Source organism: Echinops telfairi, unplaced genomic scaffold, assembly GCF_000313985.2.
Source record: "Echinops telfairi isolate 266 unplaced genomic scaffold, ASM31398v2 ScPeMD7_27;HRSCAF=92, whole genome shotgun sequence".
Lineage (NCBI taxonomy): Eukaryota > Metazoa > Chordata > Mammalia > Afrosoricida > Tenrecidae > Echinops > Echinops telfairi.
In genome coordinates, this window is record NW_022103924.1 from 3,379,627 (window position 1) to 3,393,789 (window position 14,163).

Consider the following 14,163-nt stretch of genomic DNA (forward strand, 5'->3'; position numbering starts at 1 on the left):
CCTCTTGTATGCAGATGTTGTACCAATGAATCTTGAGTCTTTGATACATCCTCCTTAGTGGGTCCAATCAGCATAGTGTCATCAATATAATGGAGCTGCGTGACATTTTGTGGAATAGACAGGTGATCAAGGTTCCTTTGGACTAAATTATGGCACAGGGCAGAAGAGTTGATGTCCCCCTGGGGGAGAGTTGTGAAAGTATTGTTGCCCCTGCCAACTGAAGGCAAACTGCTTCTGGTGCTCCTTCGATACTGGTATTGAGAAGAAGGCATTGGCCAGATCAATAGCTACATACCAAGTACCAGGAGAAGTACTAATTTGCTCAAGCAATGAAATCACATCTGGTATGGGGGTAACCAGCCCCTCACAACTATCATGGGTTTGGTAGGTACAACTGTACAGTTATGATATACAAAGATTATAGTAAAGTCATAGAGAATAGGAGAGAGTAAAATAAAGAAGTCAGACACATTTCATGGTAGCCTGCTCACCTCAGCTCCTCTTGGTAGTACATGTGGAGGTGGGAGACCAGAAGGTAGAAGGGTAGAACCGTGATTTTTTTTCTAATCTAAGCTTATATATCTTTGGGGGCATGCAAGCCTCCTGATTACAGGTAATGACTTACCTTATAGGAAGGGGTTATAACATAGGCAATACGAGTAATAGGAGGGGGGATGACCTAGCGGTGTACACGCAATAGTTCAGGGAGGGACTAGGGGTACATATGTGGCAAGATGGGCGGACCCCAGATTCAATGTAGTAGCCTAACCTTAGTCATCCTTGAGTGGGCCCAACCTTGCCTTTGGGCTCTCCTTCAAGGGAACCATCACTATCCTTATCAGCAGGGAGTGGGCCCTACTTAAGGTGGGACAGACTATATAAAGTGACTGCTCTAGATGGCTGATAACCCTTAGGGAGACTAACCTCTGACCTGCTTTCATTGACTTCCTTGTGTACAGTCATTTACCACGTGTAGCAAGCAGCGTCTTGGGTTTGGCATATATTTGGGGGAAACAGCTTGGGAGAAATCTTTCTGTATCCCACAATCTGGAATGGCAGCTGCAATTGGAGTCATCACCTGGTTACGTTTACAATAATCTCCAGGATCCATCTGTTTTCTTTACAGGACAAATAGGTGAGTTAAATGGGGATATGGTAGGAATCACCACCCTTGCATCATTTAAGTCTTTGATGGGTGGCACTGATCTCTGCAATCCCTCCCGGAATGTGGTATTGCTTTTGGTTTAATATTTTCCTAGACAATGGCTGTTCTCATGGTGTCCACTTAGCCTTTCCTACCAAATTCGCCCTTATTCCACATTTCAGGGATCCATTATGGGGGTTCTGCCAGTTACTAAGTATGTCTATTACAGTTATGCATTCTGGAACTGGGAAAATAATGAAAGGATGGGTTCAAGGGCCCACTGAAGTCACAATGAAGTGTATCAGAGCTACATCCATTGATAATGACCCCCATATGCCCCCACTCTGACTGGCAGCCCTTTGAAACACTTTGGGTTTCCTGGAATTAGTTCAGTTCAGAGCCGGTGTCCAGTAATCCCTGAAAAGTTTAATTATTTCCTTTTTCCCAATGAACAGTCAATCTTGTGAAAGGCTGCAGGTCCCTTTGGGGAAGGCTAGAAGAAAGACTAACAGTATAAACCTTCGGTGATGTAGCAGGATCCTCCTTCAAAGGGATCTGGCCTTCCCCTCATTCAAGGGGTTGTGGGTCTGTAAACTGGCTCAGGTCTGGGAATTGATTGAGTGATCATGATTCTCTAGTCTGCTGTTCACCTGAGGTAGCATTCTTCCGCCTGTATAGATCACGTAAATATTTAGTAGGTTTCCCATGTATTTTACTCCTAGGGACACAGTGGCTTAGTAGCCAGTGCCATAATTCAACACAAGAGACAGGTTGCTTTGATTACTACAGAAATCTTGTTGTCTTTTATAACCACGCCCACCTTGTCTCTGTTGCTTCAGTGCTGACACCTGCCCTCTACCACCACAGGGACCAATCAGCCCCATTGTAGGCAAATATGGGAGTTCATTTAGGGCAGTTCCACTGTTAATCCTGGTGCACATAAAATAGCAATCACGGGAATGTTCAGAGATGCTGGGGCCCATTTCACAAACTTGTTCCTTATGGTTGTGGTAAAGGGTATGTCCTCAGGACACGCCCTTTTTGGGTCTATGGGAGTATCTGGAGAGATCCATTCCAACATAACAATTTCCCTAAGCTTTTGGAAACCTTCCTCTACAGTGTACCAAGGTGGGTCAGGTACCTCAAGGTAGTCTAATCTAGGCCATCTGGCAGCCCATGCTTCAGTGAACCAACTAAATTAGAAATTAATTCCTCTCTTAACCTCTCTCGCTGAGATAGTGAAAGAATAATCTGATTAGGAACCCCATATCCAGAAACTCAGACTGATCTAATGTTGCTTTCCTTGCACCAGTATCCCACACCCTTAGTCATCATTCCCAGGAATATTCTCCTGGCTTCTGCTTGTACGTATTAGAAAACTCAAGCAGATCTTTGTGAGTATAGCACGCTTCTTCCTGAGTAATCATCTTAGCCTCACCTTTAGGAGCTTTCTGAGCCTTAATTTTAGTTACAGGTCTACACAGGAAAAAACACCCGGTGTTTCCCGGGTGCTCTCAGCAATATCCTGCAAGGCAGTGCTTCTCAACCTTCCTAATGCTGCAACCCTTTAATACAGTTCCTCGTGTATAAAACCACAAAATTATTTTCATTGCTACTTCATAAGTGTAACTTTGCTACTGTAGTGAATCAGGCGACCCCTGTGAAAGGGCTGTTCGACTCCAAAGAGGTCACGACCCACAGGTTGAGAGCCGCTGCTCTAAGGCATCTTCCTCAGGCATTGCTCCAGATGCATCCCCACCTGGTGTTTCAGCTTGAGCAGTTTGGTTAATCTGCTCAGGTGTGGGTAGTTTTACTGATACTGGATTAATCCCCTCAGCTGGGAGGGGTGGATCTATTGACTGGGGTGACACAATCATTTCTAGGGCTCAATATCCTCCTCTTCTGGATCATCAGCCCATATATTCCCATCTCATGTTTCAGGGTCCCAACATTTTCCTATTAATGCCTTTACTTTAGTGTCAAAACACTGTTCTAGACCTGCTGTTCAGCTGACGTCATAATTCAACTACTGGTATGATGAGACTCTGAATTTGGTTTTCAGCGACATCAGTTCTATTACTGGAGGAGAGAAGGCTCTCCTTTGTAGCACTTCCAGAACTGTTATTCAGCACTTGAGATGTGCTTATGAGGTTCTGAGACTATCCCTCTCCTTAGTCACACTTTCCATTGTAAGGAGGACCAGCCAACCAGCTTCCCTATACATGTCATCCTGACAAAACTGCTGGAAAATATCAAACATACGATCACCCAGAGGCTCTCCTCCAACCAGATATCTATCTATCTATCTATCTATCTATCTATCTATCTATCTATCTATCTATCTATCTATCATCTATCTATCTATCTATCTAAAACATAAGAATTAAACAGCTAATTAGTCTGTAGAGCAGTACAAATGGCTCAGTGCAACTCACTTCCATGAGACAGCTAATACACTGGCAGTCCTTCAAGTCATGAGGGTTGTCAGGTGCAAGTTCAGGAAGCAGACAGCTGAGTCCTCTGTAGAGCAATTCAGGCAATCCAGCCACAGGCAGTAAACAGCCGGTTACCAACAGTCAGCCAAATGACAGGGTCCGATAGTCCCCAGCTCAAGTGATGTATATTCCAGTAGTTTGGCGAAGCAGGTCTTGAAAAAGGATGCAAATAAAGAGAGGCACAGAGTGAGATGTGTGGAAGAGTTCCCATGTCCCACATGCATCAAATATCTTTCCCTGGCCAGGAAGCTCTTGGAGGGTCTGTGTTCACAATTTTTATTGGCTTCATTATGTAGGCATGATTGGGGCCTCAATGCATAGACATGATTGATTGAATCATGCCCTGCCCCTCCAGGAAGTCATCTGATAGGGTCTTTGTGCCAGTCGCATCTACAAGAAAATATTTATAGTACCCATTTTGAAATGATACAGAGAATTTGTATCCAGAATTACCAAGATGTCTTATGAATGTTTAAAAAATGGCTCAATTTTTAAAAATGAGAGATTTTTTAATATATATTTGAACCAAGTTATATAAATAGGCAAACACATAAAAACTGTTCTATGACATTTGACAACAGTTAAATCGACAGCAGTAAAATCACAGTGAAATAAGCTTTTTGCAGTCATTAAAACAGCTAGTAAGCTTGATAATACCAAATGCTGAAGAGTTTGTCGAGCTCGTGAAACTCTCGCCCGTTGCTGGTGAGAGTGTGAACGGGTAGAACTGCTTTGGAAAACTGTATGGCAGTTTCTTAGAAACCTAAGCAAGCAAGTTACTGAGTTAAGCCAAGTTACTAGATCTACTCTTTGGGCCAGCGATTCCTCTCCTGTATTTCCTAAGAGAAAGGAAGATACTTCTTTAAAAAGAAACAAACAAAAGCATTTTTTGCAGTTTTATTCATAAAATCCCCAAACTGGAACCAACCCTGTCCTGTCAACAGGACAATGAACAAACATATCTAAGTGTATATACTTTTTTTTTTGTATATCAAAACATACAGTGACTATTTTGGAATAATATTTATTTTTTTAAAATGGACTAAAATACAATGATATAGCTATAATTTAAATATTGACAAAATACACACTCTATTTATATAAAATTCAAGAAAAAGAAAAACTTATCTTTGATGTTGGAATCAAAATAACATTTGCCAGGGTGGAGCGGACAGATTGACTATAAAAGAGACACAAGGAATGATAGAGATATTCTGTATATTGATTATGGAGGGAATCACACGGATTTACACTTACAAAATTCACCTGTTGTACATTTCACTGTTTCTAGATTTTACCTTACTGGCTTTTTTGTTTACTTTTTTAAGTAGCTCAAAGATTCTCTGCCTTTTGAAGGGATGGATAGCTATGGCACTTTAACCCTCAGAATACATTAGCACTATTACTATTTTATGCATTTTTGTGGTTAAAAACCCATACTATAAATTTAACATCTCATAGTACTTGGCAATTCTCATTTAATTAGAAAGATCCCACTGCCATTGAGTGGAGTCCAAATCATAGCAACTCCATAGGACGGGGTAGAACTGCCCCTGTGGGTTTCCAAGACTGTACTCTTTATGGAAGTAGAAAGCTTTATCTTTCTCCTGCAGAGCGGCTCATGGTTTCAAATTGCTGACCTTGCAATTAGCAGCCCAATGAGTAACCCACTATGCCACCAGAGCTCTAAATAGAAAGATATATGTAGAGAATTGGGTTCACATGAGGCAGAGAACTCATCTAAAGCCATCAGGAGCATAACTTCATTTTTCTAGAATATATTTACAAGGTTATTGGAAGCATCATATGAAAACATTTTGACCAAGTTAGTACTTAGTGGGTCTTTCAAGGTCAAAGATAGGAGCTTTTGTCTTTCTTCTGTCAGCTCTTCTGAGCCTGATGCACACCATGCTATTTCATGTGTTTGGTTCTTTTGCAGCCGAAGTGTACACTTAAGACCTATTTTCCCTATGCGTCTCCGTTTCTTGTCATGGTTCTACTCCAGCACCCTAAAGGTAAGTTAGGGTTCACTTTACCCATATTTATATGCTGTCTGGGAAAGATCCTAGCTTGTCCTCTCCTGACTCTATCTGTAGCATTAAAACATAACCCACTGCCACTGTGTCCGTTCCAACTGATGACCCTATAGGACAGAGTGGAGCTGCGCCAGTTTCCCAGGCCGCTAGGCCCAGAAGCAGACTACCACATCTTTCTCCTGCAAGGCAGCTGGTGGGTTCAAAGCACATTATCTTTGCTTTTGAAGCCAAGTGCTTCACCACTGCCAACAGAGCTCCTCTCTAGCACGAGGGCATCAAAATTTGTTTGTCATTTCCAAGGTCCCTGAGGACAGGGCAACTCAGTGGTAGAATTATTGCCTTTCACGTAGGAGACCCAGGTTTGATTCCCAGCCAAGTGCACCTTGTGCAGCCACCACTGATGCTTGTATGTTTCCGGGGATCTTCCAGACCAAGAGGGTCTTGGTAGAAAGGCTTGGTGATTTATTTCCAAAAAATCAGCCATAGGGTCTTATGGATCACAATGGTCAGATCTCATGGTGCATGAGATCACCATAAGCTGGGGACTGATTCAAGGCAGGTAACAAGAACAAAATGAACTTAGGAAGATCCCCAGAAGAAACAAATGGTGCCCAGTTACCACTACCAACTTCTCTGAAAAAGATCACATTAAAAGGTTCTTAATAGAGTGGAAGAAAACTGTGGGCCAGAACTCAAAATCACAATAGAGACTGGTGGGACCCCCAAGACTATGGCCCTTACCCTTCAGGTCTAGAACTGCTAGAAGTGAACCCATCTCTGTGATACTGTAACCAAATTTAACATCAAAAGGGCAGAGAGGTGGGACAGAAGGAGGAATATAGTCAGGAAACAAGCAGGAAATAGATTATGTGATGGTACCTTGAGAGTTTTGCAATGGATGAGTTGAAACAAAATGTGTATGAACGGTTGAGTGTATAACTGATAATCTGCTTTGTGAACCTTTACCTAATTCCCAATAAAAGGTTAAAAAAAATAAAAGAATTCAATCCCAGGATCTCCCTTTCTGTGGCTCTTGAGATGAGAATTTATTTGACTATCCAGTTACCATAACTTAGCAAAAGAAACAAAAGGACTATAGTTAGGGTTTAATATCTGCCTCTGGAACATAAGCACCTCAGCTAGTAAAAGCCAGATCTACTTTGAAGCCAGGAACAAGCTAAGACATGGCTGAGTTAGATTAAAACAGTACATTTATTTGTATTTCATTCTTTCTGTTAAAATTATGAAGAAAGTTAAGAGTAAAATTTCTTCTAACCCAGAAAAGGTTGTTGAAACAATTCAGTAAGATATTTGTGTTAGTCCATAGCTTCTCCTATTTTCATCTGCTAGCCTTTTCCATAGGCCAGGTTCAGTTAGAGCAGCGATGACTCCATCCTTAGTTCAACTGGTGTGGACCAGTTAACTGTATCTCTGAGCTCGCCTTTGGGAAGTATGTCGGAGATGAGAACTACATCGTCCTTTTCTTGAAAAGCTTGAAATCTACAGGAAAGACAGCATCAGTGCGAGCACATGTTGTTTCGTAGAGGAAGGCAGTTTTCTGGCCCAAGAGGAAAGGGCTGAAACACTTTATGCCTTATTGCTGCTGCCTTTTCCCCCCTGCAACTTGAATAAATAGATTCATTGGAGGAAAACTGGTCATTTAAACTTTCAGATAATTTTACAAACTCTAAATACTTAGTCCTTTCTTGAAAAGATAGAGGTTCTTGACCAAAGTATACCATTTGACAACTGTCTTTTCCGATCCTGAGGCTCTAGGTGACAGGCGTAGGTGGAATCTCTGGTTGGTAGTTTTGTGAAATTTTAACCTTTGGGGACACAATGGAACAAGACAGAAAAAAAATCAATACTTTCTCGAGGTACTCCATACCGCTTCTGTCAGCTCAGCCATCCTAACAGTAATTTATGGCAGAAGCCCAGTGAACAGCTGAAAGAATTTGGAGATATTAAGTTTTGAAATCTCTAAAGAAAGGATGAAGGTATTGCCTGGGCATGAATTCAATCTCATTACCTTTTCACTTTTGTGAATGTTCTAGATTTATGGCCAAGTACAAAGAGAAGTACGAGGGTTTCCTAGGCTGGTTCCTAGAATAGCTGCCCAAGTGATGGCCAAAAGATAATTACTTTTGGAAAAACTAAAGGTGACAGTCACCAATTCAAGTATCTTTAATGGTGTGATCTGTTATTCATCAGAAATATTTCATGCCCATTGTGAAGTCTTGTGGGATATAAAAAACGGTATAAATTACAAGTCCTTGTGTATTCAGGAACTGCAAGTATGGAGGGGAAGTGAAATGAAGATCTAAGTACCCAATACACTAGCAAAATGAAAAATGCTTTAAAGAGACTAGAAGTCAAAATTTAATGGAAGTGCTGAGGAGGAGAGATAATAAATGACCTAAATCTGTAACATTTGTGAAGTAGTCATGGTTTATGTAATGTATCACTTACATTATCTTTCTCATGTATTCAATTTAAAAATCTATCACTACATGAAAATGTGGTAACTTTCTTCTGATGTTGGTTAGAACCGCAGGTACATACATGTTCAAATGTGTTAATAACAAAGGATAATTGTGAAACCAGCAAAATTTAGTCAACCAAAGACATTTGTTTCTATGATACTCATGTGACTTTTATTCCCTGGCTTTTTCTTTACGATCTACCTGAAATCATATTCTTAATTCATCACAGTCAGGAAGGCAGTTAGACAATTGATTCCCAATTTCCGCTCCCTGTTTTATTCATTTCCATTATTTTGAAATAACAAATGATTAGTCATAGAAAGCAAGGTAGAAGAAAAAAAATCCAACATAGCATTTCTAAATCCTAGGATGAGCCTGTGTAGGCAGTCTTTATCTACTATCTCACACCTTACAAATCTTTCTTTCCCAGTTAAAAGAGAGAGATACACAAAACTCCAAACCAATTGTCATCCACTCATCTCTGGCTCTGGTAACCCTCCTGATGGGCATCGGAGGAGAGCTGTTCCCTCTGGTTTTCAGTGGCTGGTGCTTTCAGAACTAGATCATCAGATCTCTCTTCAGAGGCACCTCGGTATGCGCTCAAACCACTAACTGTTCAGTTAACAGCTGAGCACAGGGCAGTTTGCACCATCCAGGGACTCTGAGAATGTCTTTGGCAAGGCAAACCATACAAATAGGTGGTGTGACTTCCAGGAACCAGACAGAGAAATGGAATTTTCCTAAACAACCTCCCCATCTGAGTTGCAGATGTTCTTTTTCGTTGGCCCTTCCCTGACTGCTTGCTCCATCCACAGATGTCCCGCAGCGACTTTGGTGCCGGTCCTTGACACACATCTCTGCAACCCTTAAAGAAACGGTAGAAAGCCAGGCTGATGGGTGAGCAAACTCCATCCGTGGTTTCTCTTGATCTTCATCTTCCATTTGAACAGGGCTGACAGGTGAGGGATGCTTGGATGTATGCCTGTCACCAAGCAGGTAAGTGCCATCACAAAGGAGAAATATAGCAGCAGCTAGTGCCTTTTGAGCTGGTTAGAATCAGCAGGCATACTTGGGGTTATACCTGTTACAGGAACTGCTCTAAGTAACACCTGGTTTTACATTTTCCAAGAACATGTGTAATAATGAAAAGAATAATACCTTGAAAAACTTGGCACCCACCTGTTGGGAATCCATACCATACAGAAAGGGTCTAAGGGTCTCTCCTCTCTTCATCTTCTCCATCTCTCTAGGGTAGGGGGTTATAAACTTTTCTTGCCTAGTAGGATGGAATACTAAGTATTTATTTCTCCTTTTCTTTCTTTCTTTTTTTAAATTCATTTTATTAGGGGCTCATACAACTCTTATCACAATCCATACATACATCAATTGTGTAAAGCGCATTTGTACGTTCATTGCCCTCATCATTCTCAAAACATTTGCTCTCCACTTAAGCCCCCGGCATCAGTCCTTTTCTTTTTAATAAGTATGAGGGTGTCAAAAAGTACTGCAACCAGGATTGCCATTCATACATACAATGTTTATTCCAAATAAAACATGTTAATGCATGTCTGCAATCAGTGAATGACTGCAGCAAAGTTCTCTCGGGAATTTACTTGTTTTGTACTTTAAAAATGTTCAGTCACAACTTCCTCATTCAAAACTTGTTTCTGAGGGGCATCTGCTGGGTCGTTTACTTCTAGGTAGTGAGATCAGTTCAAGACAGGATTGTTCAGGGGAACCCTAAAGGGATAATCTTGACAGATTTTCTCAAAGGACACAAGATAATCAAGGAGGCTACTTAGGAAGAAGTGTCTGTCTGTCTGTCTGCTTGTTTGTTTTGATCGCACTGGTGATGAAAAAGGCCAGGAAAGTTGCTCTGAGGAACTTTTCCCTGTGACAACAATGCACCTGCGTACTGTGTCAAGGTGGTAAGGGCGGCATGACAAGAATTTAATCAGGAAACTTTATGCTATTAACTTTATGGTCCAGGGCATCCTGATCTTACAGCTCCTCAGTCTTCTTTTTGTTCCCCAAACTCAGCATTGACAAGAAACACAAATGAGCCCCTCAGAGATGCCAGAACTGCCATTTTGATATGACACGGATTAAAGAGCGCGGACTCCTTCAGGGGAGGGTGGACAAGAGGTGGAATTGACACCTTTGAGTTGTGTAGTTCCAAATGGAGGCTTCATCAAGAACGAGTAGCCTCATAAGTTGATTCTTCTTTTTATTTTTAACAATTTGATGCTTTTGTTTAATAAAAGTCTATGATATTGTAACAATATTTTAATGTAACCTCATATTTGTCCAAAATCAGGGAATCCATTCTAGCATTATGTAGTTGTTATTAATGTTGTTTGCTGCCATCAGGTCAGCCCTATGCACAATGTGATTAGAACATTGTGATCTACTGGGTTTTTATTGTCTGATACTGGTTGTGGTCTGCTGGTTTTTTATTGCCAGACTTGCCCTCCTAATCTGTAGTAGTCTGGAAGCTCAAGTACTCTATTACATTATTTAGTTTCCTAAAAGCATTTCCATTTAGGCTTTGCTAAGGTCTTTTTAACATTACACCTTTGAGCTTCCTCTTAACTTCCTTGCTTTTGGAGTAAATAAATATAGGGGTTTTTTGGTTTGTTTTTTCATTTGCTGTGCGGTCTACAGCCTTTATTGGTGACTCTGGCCATGTGCTCCTCTTGGAGTTCTCCACAATCTTTTCACTGAGCCCACGCTGATGGCTGGTCCTCCTTTTCCATGATCACTGTTGGTGCCAGTAAGTCTCTCCTTCCCTTTAAGATTCTCCACAGTACATTGAGAGTTGACAAAAAAGAACGAACCACCAAATGGGGATCAGAGTTACCTCAATACACACCCTTCCTGATTATCTCTGTTGAAAGCAAAACATAGACCAAAGCTTCATGCTCCTGCCTTAATCTATACTGTAGGATCCACGAAGGGAGGAGTTCAGGTTCAGGCACTTCCTCAATCAGCCAGGGACTCCCCGCCCCCATCACACACTCAGTTACTGGTAGAACAGAGTGGCCAGCCCCATCTTTGTAGGTCTTGAGCTTGATCCATGTGTGATTCCAACAAGAGCGCAGGGCGCAGGGGAGCTCCACTGCTCACCTTGTTCTCCTGGGGTTGCTCTGGTGGAAAGACACAGCACAGCCTGTACCTTGCTTGGAAAAGTTGCCACCCAAACCCAAATAGCATGGCCTTGTGGAGCCTCTCAGGAACAAGGAAGTAAGGCTAACAATACTCATCCCATCCTTCCTTCCTTTTCTTACCCTCAAGCCAGATTTCAGAACTTTTATCCCTTATTCTCAGGGAAGACTTGCCTGGGAGAAAAGTCAGAACCCAGGGAGGTGAGGACAGTGCTTAACTTAACACTTGGGAATGCCCTGGACCACGTAGACAGACGTCGAACCAGATCCAAGCAAAGGCAGAGTCACTGGTGGGGGTCCCAAACACTCATGTACGAGCCATATCCCCCAGTTCAGAAGGAAAGTTCCAACTTAACGTGGTCTCACAGTCCATCCTCTCCTTTTTTCTCCAGAGGAGATGTTAAATATCTGAGTGTGTCACTATCCAAGATTAATTGTTACGCACCTTGATCAGATTCTACCCTTTCCACAATGATTGCAACTCCCCAGTCCCAGATGAGGCAGGAAGTAGCTTCACAAAAGTTCAATGTATAGGTGGTGACAAGAAAGAATACGGAGTGTGGCTGGTTAAAATTCCTAATTGCCAAAATAACCACCCTAACTTTTTGTGGAATCCAGGGCTTCTAACGGGTTCATTCTATTTCACCCCTGTGCTCAGAGCTTTCACCTCACCCCAGGTATACAGAGTCAGAATCTAAATTTTAATAAGATCTCCAAGTGATTCTTATTCACCTGAGGCGCTAAGAAAAAAAGAATGAAAAACACACCCCACTCCCATGGGGATCTTGTTAAAATGTAGGTTTTGATTCAATCTATCTGGAGTGGGGGAGGCGTGTGTGTGGAATCTTAGCAGGTCAAACTGGAATGAACCAGTTCAAAGCCCTGGCATTGTCAGAAGGAAAGACACATGAACCTTGCTGCCATCGCTAAAGAGTGGAGCAACGCCCCCTCCCTGGCTCCATCTGTACCCTGGGAGCCTGCCTCTTTTCCTGGCCCTGAGAGCAGCACCATCCGCAGTCCTCATTTTGTACCTTCCTGTCTGCTAGGGGCCACACTTTCTCAAAGTGTGTGCTCACATGGCTCCCTGGATGTGCAGATTTCAATGTTTGTCACCTCCTGACACCTGGTCTCTGACAGGCATCTCTTGGAACACCCTGGCCTGAGTGCAGAGGGCATTGTCTGCATCTGACTTGCCTTCCTTGCAAGTTGTACTTTAGTGGCTAAGCACAATTTTAGCCAACCTTTCACAAGCATTTGCATCTCTATAAGAAGATAAGGAAAACAGGTGGCCGCTGTCATGGATTTTGGTTCTGTTCCAGGTCCCATGGAGGCGCCTTTGAGAGCTGGTTTTTGTTCACTCACTTTGGCGGATGGGCTGATATTGCGGCTGAGCAGTTGCTGATGTCAGACGCCGAACCCACAGAGGCCCTGCTGTGGCTCCTGGCATTCTCCTCCAGCCCCCACGATGGGAGTCAGCAGAGAACACAAACCATGGTGGGTGGCATGGCCCAGTACGTGAGGTGCGCAGACTTCCGGCTCGGTCTCAGGTTTGGCCTTCACAAAATCACAGCCACCACAGCTGTGCACTCCACAGTAGACAAGAGTGAGAGTAAGTGCCCATGTGGGTGCCAAGTGGCTGCCTGCTGGTTCTGAGGCCCCCCTCTGCTTTCCAAGAGTGGACTGGAGACAAACCCTGGGATCCCACATTCCTGGGATGGGAGTCTTGTTGCATATTCCATCCTGCAGGATGTCCGACCTGTTCTAGCTCAGCTGTCAGGGCTGTTGTCCCTTCACAGGCCACCCAGCCTTTGCTCGTGTCCTCAGGGACTGTCCCTCGGGTCATACAGAATTCTCGGAGGATTGCCAACCTGCAGCGAGCCTGGCCTTCCGCCCATGTCCTCTTTCTGACCACTTGCCGGGCCATGACTATCCCAGACTTGACTGCCTGCTTTCTTGGACCAGACAGTGGAGCGTCACGTGGCAGCTTTGTTTAGAACTCTTACTACAGGAATCACATGATATTAAGTAACTACTTTGCTTCTGAAAAAGAACTTGATAATTTCCTGAATAGTTGCAGTTAAGTACAGGAGCTGTAACTATGGCAGAGACAATCATTCTGTATGTGAAAATAATAATGACAGGAAGTGGTGTTTGATTGAAGGCATTGGCACCTCCCCTGCAAACACATTTATTTGCCTGCTTTAGAAACTTCAATTGCCTGTGCTTTTTGCTGATGTTAATAATGAAAGGCAACAGGTTTCATTATGTATAGAGCAATGCTCATGTTTGCTTTATATCTTCTGTTGTTTAAAAACATCAGACACTCGTATAAATATGTCTGTAGATTTCATTTACTTAAAGGTTTCCATGGCAAGAAAAAGAATGAATTTCACATTTTAAAAAGTTAAAATTTGGAGGTAATTTGCAATAAAAAATATAACTTTTCAAAGTGAAATTATCATAATCCACAAATGTCTAGTTAAAAAGGAAAACTTTTTTAGATACAATATATTTAGGAAAATCCTAGTTTGTGATTTTCAGCATCTTATTTTAATAAGATATATTTCATATTTGATTCCCTAAAAACTAAATTAGAAGGTAAGTGTTAAAATTTATATTGGTCATAGATTCTGACAAAGATTTATTTTTGAAATATAGAGAACTAAATTGTCTAATAAGGTTTAATTTCTAGAATGTCCTGTGTCAGCACATTTTGTACCCCTTACATTTTAAAATTTTAATCTATGCATAAAATCAGTTAGGAAAAGCTTAAGACATCTTAGAGAAAAGTAAACTATCTCATTCAGTCTTCATTTACTTATTAGCAGTTCTATCAGGGGT

The 14,163-nt window shown here is 42.0% G+C and overlaps 1 protein-coding gene across 2 annotated transcripts in view; it reads left to right on the forward strand.

The window, feature by feature from the left end:
* Positions 1–14,163, forward strand: part of FANCC (FA complementation group C) — a 368,220-nt gene that overhangs the window by 331,227 nt on the left and 22,830 nt on the right. For both annotated transcript variants that reach the window (XM_045289421.1, XM_045289422.1), the window contains 3 exons: positions 5,579–5,654; positions 8,974–9,055; positions 12,642–12,816. In XM_045289421.1, the coding sequence (XP_045145356.1) occupies positions 5,579–5,654; positions 8,974–9,055; positions 12,642–12,816 (333 nt within the window). The remainder of the gene's footprint in view (positions 1–5,578; positions 5,655–8,973; positions 9,056–12,641; positions 12,817–14,163) is intronic.